General features: G+C 40.4%; 1 protein-coding gene across 1 annotated transcript in view; it reads right to left on the bottom strand.

Annotated features, from left to right (window-relative positions):
- Positions 1 to 6,836, bottom strand: part of aco1 (aconitase 1, soluble) — a gene marked incomplete at its 5' end in the record, with an annotated part of 74,229 nt that extends 67,393 nt beyond the window's left edge. The window contains 6 exon segments of the mRNA XM_037674819.1: positions 647 to 751; positions 825 to 949; positions 3,014 to 3,170; positions 3,600 to 3,684; positions 6,447 to 6,582; positions 6,677 to 6,836. Of these exon segments, the coding sequence (XP_037530747.1) occupies positions 647 to 751; positions 825 to 949; positions 3,014 to 3,170; positions 3,600 to 3,684; positions 6,447 to 6,582; positions 6,677 to 6,836 (768 nt within the window).
- Between the last annotated feature and the right edge of the window lie 322 nt (positions 6,837 to 7,158).

The following is a 7,158-nucleotide window of genomic DNA, read 5'->3' as shown; positions in this document are numbered from 1 at the left end:
TGTTGCTGCTGATCTGTTTCATGCTGCTGCTGATCTGTTTCATGTTGTTGCTGATCTGTTTCATGTTTCTGCTGATCTGTTTCATGTTGCTGCTGATCTGTTTCATGCTGCTGCTGATCTGTTTCATGTTGCTGCTGATCTGTTTCATGCTGCTGCTGATCTGTTTCATGTTGCTGCTGATCTGTTTCATGTTGCTGCTGATCTGTTTCATGATGATGTGTTCATTTGTGCTCATCTGCTCACACAGTCTTATGTTTGTGCTGCTGTTCAGAGTATTGCTTTTGTACTACTAGTGCTTAGTGTATTTTTTATTTTATTTTATTTTTTTGCCCAGAGTGGGGCAAATGAGGTTGGAGGCAGGTGTGGGTGTTTCACCTTTCCCACCCACATTTTGATGTTGTCGATCCAGGGAGTTGAACCGGCGACCTTCCAATCTCAGGCCCACTTTTTAACCTCTGAGCCACCACTCTCCCATAAAAATAAATCATTTGATGCATTTTAATATTTTGTTTTAATGCTTTAATTTTCTGAAACTATTAAAATGGCAAGAAAGTTTGGCTGCTTGGAAGGAAAATGTACAGAAATAAGGACTGTCGAGCTGTACTGTGTATTTGTACTTGTCTGAAGGTGTAATATCCATATTTACCAAACCATCAAAGAACGGGGGTGACTTGATGTAAGTGGACTTGGGGTCCCAGGTGTAGAGCTTGTCAGAAGGAGCTACAAGAGAGTTCCAGCGCTCGTTCACTTTCTGAAAGAAAAACCCAAGAGAGACTCAGATTCTGTCGGATGAAAAACTAAAGCTGGCCCAAGTAAAACTTTACCTCGATCTTCTCATAGACCTCCTTGAACATGGATGGAATGACAAACTTCCTCTCCACAGCCTGGATCTCCTCCCGGGTGGGCCAGATATCCCTCAGGAAAATTTCTTTGCCTTCTGAGTTAATGGCTGCAGAAAAATAAAATAAAATAATGTGTTATGTATTGTCATCATTGTATGTTCCCATACAATGGTGAAATTGACTCTCTGCATTTAACCCATCCACCATCAGGTGGGGCAGTGGGCGGCTGTTGAGGGCGCCCGGGAGGCCTTTGGGGATAGGATGTGTTGCTCAGAGACACCACAAGATGTGCAATGACTGGGGATTGAACCTGGGACGTTCGGGTCCTGAGTCGGCTGTCCTGCCTCTACCCCATCTCAGCCCAGTGTTTACAACATTTTGTATCTTTAAATACCCAAAATGTAGTCATCTTTAATAATGGCACACAAATATAAAAAGAAAAACCACCAAACGCTGTTCAACCTTGATCAAAAGATGACAGTAAAGTGCTTCAGCCTTCAGACAGCTAGTTTCCCCTACAGAACTTATCATGTAAAACTAGTTAGCTATTAGAAAACGTGCACATCCATTTATGGTGAACTAATAAATGATAAGTTTATACATGAATTTTCTTGCAAACCAATTTATTCTGGCAAGACGCAGAAGTGAGAGCAGATATTAGAGATGCACCGATCCGATACAATATCGGTATTGGTACTGATATCGGGGAAAAACTTCTGGATCGGGTATCGTGACAATGTGCCCAGTCAATCCATGACTGGGCAGATCTATTCATTCTATGCTTTGTGCTCTGAGTGACGTCACGCGCTAGCGTACTGACTGAACAAATTAAAGTTGTGTTGTTTTTACGTTTGACCAAGCTTGTGAAGCTCTTGGTGTGTTTAATGTGCTGTTATGGTGCAGAGTTTTCAAAAAATTTGTAATTCAGTACATTCATGTCTGCGTTTTAAAAAAAACTAATGTTTTGAGTTAATTCAGCACTCAAGCTCAAACATCCAGGTAGACAACAAAAATGGCCAAATCATGTCATCTGGACCTGTTCCAGAAATGTGTCCAGATGACATGATTTAGCCATTTCTGTTAATTTAGCACCGTTTTTCTGCATCAGACCGGTATCGGACGACAAAAACCCCAAAAACAAACAAACAAAAAAAAAACAGACGCAGGTATCTGTATCGGATTGGAAGTGAAAAAAAAAAAGAAAATTTAAAAAGTGGATTGGTACATCCCTAGCAGATACCGTATATTTCGCTATATAAGTTGCATCTTTTTGCATAAATTAGCATGCCTGCAACTTATACAGCGAAGCGACGTACTTATGTTTTTTATCCATATTTATAATCCAATTTTTGGCTGAGATCTGACGATTTCATTCATTCTGACATGGAAAATATTGAACACTACCATTTGCAGCCACTAAAGGGCCCTCAAGTATTATGGCAAGCTAAGTGTCTCATTAATAGGTAAAAGTGGCTATCAATGAGACACTTGGCTTGCCATACCAAGCCACCTTCGTCTCGCTCTGGAACTCCTGGAGTAAACGTCAAATCAGCTGCATTTTGCCGTGCCACCCAGGCGAAATGAAGCTGATTTCACCGTTAAATGCATTTATTAATGAAAAGTTCAACTGAGACACACCTTTACTATAATGTCAAGCAAACAAATAATTGTTTTTAGGAGCTTATCTTGGTAAATTTCGAAGAAATGCACAGCGAGTCCTCCCTCTGCGTGCTCCCGCAGTCGTAAATCGGCTTTTGAAATTAAGCGGTTTTGAACTAATATAGTGCATTTATTACAGAAAATTTTGACTGAGACACACTTTTGCTATAATTTTGAGCAAACAAATAATTGTTTTTAAGTGTTAATCTTGTTAAATTCTTGTTAAAGTCCTCCCGTGCATGCTCTCGTGGCCACCATTTGGCAGCCAATCAATTTTGGGCACAACACCGGCCCACGTTTTCGGGTTGTCAGCGGTAATGCATAACAAACGTGACGCGTCAGTGACGCATAACAGATGCAACATACGGCAGTGCAACGTGTATGGTGGCAAGTACGGTAATAACTTCTACGTGGTGAGCTGCAGGACAGCTCATCTTTGAGCCTTTTATACATTAATGAGTATAATGTCTACAGAGCTTCTGGTGCGAGTACTTGACCCCACAGTCACTCACCGATGGGTTCCTTTTCAAAGTCTATCCTCACAGTGCCGGCGATGGCATAAGCAATGACGAGGGGAGGAGAAGCCAGGTAGTTGGCTCTGGTGTTGGGATGAACTCGACCCTCAAAGTTTCTGTTTCCTGACAGGACGCCAGCAGCAACCAGGTCCCCCTGAAGCACGAAACAACAACGCAAGTAAATCAGCAGCTGTGAAAAGAACTCTAAAGAGTTTACAGACAAACAAATGGTCTGGGTGAGGTTCAGCGGGAGAGATCTGCTGGATTGATCTGGTTTGGACACCAACAATGGGTGTGCAAAAGATTTTATGACCACAACAAGTTAGAGCACAATTTCTGTCAAACTAACTGAATACAGCCATTTTTGTGATTTCTTAAGCTGCTGGCTGTGGCAGCCATCTTGAATTAGTTAATCATGTGTAGTTGTACATCCAGTCATTATTTTCAGAAAGTTTAATATAACTCTGTCCTGTGGCTCTTGAGAATGTTGATCTGCATGCTAACACAATTAGCTAACATGGCATATTTCGCAAAAACACAATCCTCCACCTTTCCTTTAGGCATAATGTTACAGCATAGGTACCTGTGTTATGGCCTCCACCACTGGATCCGGCAGCGGACCACTGTTGCCTATACACGTCATGCAGCCATAGCCAACCACCTCAAAGCTAGCGGGACAGACAAACAGCTGTTAATGTGGCTACACAAAACACTGATCCACTGTGACGTAGCTCTGTGCCAAAACACACACATCAGTCTTTTCATCTTTCATATAAATGATTAGTTATTCTGTGAATAATGAACACAATACTGTTTACAAATGATTTAATAGCTGAAAAAGAAATGATGCTTGGTCATTGAAAATACAAACCGGATTCCAAAAAAGTTGGGACACTAAACAAATTGTGAATAAAAACTGAATGCAGTGATGTGGAGATGGCAAATGTCAATATTTTATTTGTAATATAACATAGATGACAGATCAAAAGTTTAATCTGAGTAAATGTAATATTTTAAAGGAAAAATATGTTGATTCAAAATTTCACAGTGTCAACAAATCCCAAAAAAGTTGGGACAAGTAGCAATAAGTGGCTGGAAAAAGGAAATTGAGCATATAATGAACAGCTGGAAGACCAATTAACACTAATTAGGTCAATTGACAACATGATTGGGTATAGAAAGAGCTTCTCAGAGTGTCAGTGTCTCTCAGAAGCCAAGATGGTAAGAGGATCACCAATTCCACCATTGTTGCGCAGAAAGATAGTGCAGCAATACCAGAATGGTGTTACCCAGCGTAAAATAGCAAAGACTTTTAAGTTATCATCATCAACCGTGCATAACCTCATCAAAAGATTCAGAGAATCTGGAACAATCGCTGTGCGTAAGGGTCAAGGCTGTAAAACTCTACTGGATGCTCGTGATCTTCGGGCCCTTAAACGTCACTGCACCTCAAACAGGAATGCCACTGTCAAGGAAATAACAGAATGGGCTCAGGAATACTTCCAGAAAGCATTGTCAGTGAACACAATCCACCGTGCCATCTGAAACTCTACAGTGCAAAGAGGAAGCCATTTCTAAGCAAGCTCCACAAGCTCAGACGTTTGCACTGGGCCAGGGGTCATTTAAAATGGAGTGTGGCAAAATGGAAGACTGCTCTGTGGTCAGATGAGTCACGATTTGAAGTTCTTTATGGAACACTGGGACGCCATGTCATCCGGACCAGAGAGGACAAGGATAGCCCAAGTTGTTATCAACGCTCCGTTCAGAAGCCTGCATCGCTGATGGTATGGGGTTGCATGAGCGCTTGTGGCATGGGCAGCTTGCATGTCTGGAAAGGCACCATTAATGCAGAGAACTATGTTCAGGTTCTAGAACAACATATGCTCCCATCTAGACGTCCTCTCTTTCAGGGAAGACCCTGCATTTTTCAACACAATAATGCCAGACCACATTCTGCAGCAATCACAACATCATGGCTACGTAGGAGAAGGATCCGAGTACTGAAATGTCCAGCCTGCAGTCCAGATCTTTCACCTATAGAGAACATTTGGCGCATCATAAAGAGGAAGGTGTGACAAAGAAGGCCCAAGACGATTGAGCAGTTAGAGGCCTGTATTAGACATGAATGGGAGAGCATTCCTATTTCTAAACTTGAGAAACTGGTCTCCTCTGTCCCCAGACGTCTGTTGAGTGTTGTAAGAAGGGGGGATGCCACACAGTGGTAAAAATGGACTTGTCCCAACTTTTTTGGGATTTGTTGAAGCCATGAAATTTGGAAACAACAGATTTTTCCCTTAAAATGATAAATTCTCTCAGTTTAAACTTTTGATCTGTGATTTGTGTTCTATTCTGAATAAAATATTAGATGTTGGCACCTCCACATCATTGCATTCAGTTTTTATTCAAAATTTGTTTAGTGTCCCAACTTTTTTGGAATCTGGTTTGTAAAAATAAACTAATAAATACTTGAAATTGTTTAAATTGTGGGCCCTGAATCTATCATCTATTAAAGATCAACTTTTTGAATGGAAATATGGAAGTTAAACAACTTTTCCATGATATTCTAATTTTTTGGAAAGGGTCTGTATAAGGTAAAGAGTACTGGTCCAAGCACTGAACCTTGAGGAACTCCATGACTAAATTTGGTGTATTAAGAAGATTCATCATTTATATTTACCAACTGGAATCCATCATATAAATATGATTTAAACCAATTTAGATCTGTTCCTGTAATCCCAATATCATATTCAAGCCACTGTAGTAGAACATTGTGATCAAATGTATCAAATGCAGCACTGAGGTCTAACAGGACACAAGTCCATTGTCTGAGGCCATGAGAATATCATTAGTAACTTTCACCTGTGCAGATTCAGTGCTGTGGTGAGCGCTAAACCCTGACTGAAACTCTTCAAACAAATTATTTTGGTTCAGATGTTCATGCAATTGACTTGCAACTATTTTCTCAAGATCTAAAAAAGTTAAGTCAGGTCCTCTGGACGTTCAAAAAAACAAAACAAACAAACAAATAAACAAAAATTAAAGAAACATTTCCTCTTTCATCTGAAAGTCTTCTTCAGTATTTTCTCAAGAATTTTTAGATTTTTTTTGTAATCCGTTTAGCCTATCTCTGCTTTTTGCAGACTATTGAGGGTTTTTTTCTTTTACAAATTTCAGCCGTTCTGCTGCTTTTAGCTTTTATTGTCCTGCTTTCAGCTAATCTCAACTGTTCAAACTGAACCTGCATTAATAATTTAGAAATTAAACAATTTCAGCCTGGTTTCAACTTCTTTAGCAGTTTTCAGTAATCTTTCAGCAATAAGGATTCACACTACATTTTCACAGGAAATGCAGCAGTAAATAGAAAGCATAAAGAGGTTTATCCCAGGACCTTCCTGACTCTGAGGAGGACTAACACCCCTGGGAAGCTCACCCCAGCTGAGACAGGTAGTCCATCACTCCACTCTCTTTCAGGTAATAGGTCACCACTCCGCTGCCCGGAGACAAGCTTGTCTTTATGTATGGCTTCACAATCAAACCACGTTCAATGGCTTTCTTAGCGAGAAGTCCTGGAATCAGAGTTGATTAATTAATTTATTGTGTATAATATCAGCTCTGACATAATACATGATGTATTTAACGTTATAAATAAAGTAAATGTACCTGCACCGAGCATGACGGAGGGGTTGCTGGTGTTCGTGCAGCTGGTGATTGCAGCAATCACCACAGAGCCGTGACTCAACATGTACTCCTTACCACCAAACTGGAAGGGGATTACCGTGTTGTGGCGTTCAGGGGCCACCTGGAAACCCTTAAATCCTTGCTGAGGTCACAAATAAACAAGAGTACCACATACGACATATTATACACCCGTTAACAAACTAATATACGAAAATACAGCAATCTATAGCAACGGCACGGACAAGCAAAGACATTGTGTAAGATTTGACTTGATTTGTGACCTTAAACTTAGAGTCAGGGTGATGAAAAGTGAACGTGACACTGCCTAGTGATGATGCAATGATTACGAAGATTCGTTAAATTATCTTGAGTGGGTCAGAAGTTATGGGCAGGACAAGAGGAAGTTTACGTAGAGAAACTAAACTACAATATGTCCCGCTTTCAAATTTAAAGCTGTAATAATA

This window comes from Nematolebias whitei, chromosome 1 (assembly GCF_014905685.2).
Source record: "Nematolebias whitei isolate Nwh7 chromosome 1, NemWhi1, whole genome shotgun sequence".
Taxonomy (NCBI): Eukaryota; Metazoa; Chordata; class Actinopteri; order Cyprinodontiformes; family Rivulidae; genus Nematolebias; species Nematolebias whitei.
The sequence above is the reverse complement of the archived record's forward strand: the minus strand, read 5'-3'. Positions and strand labels throughout refer to the sequence as shown.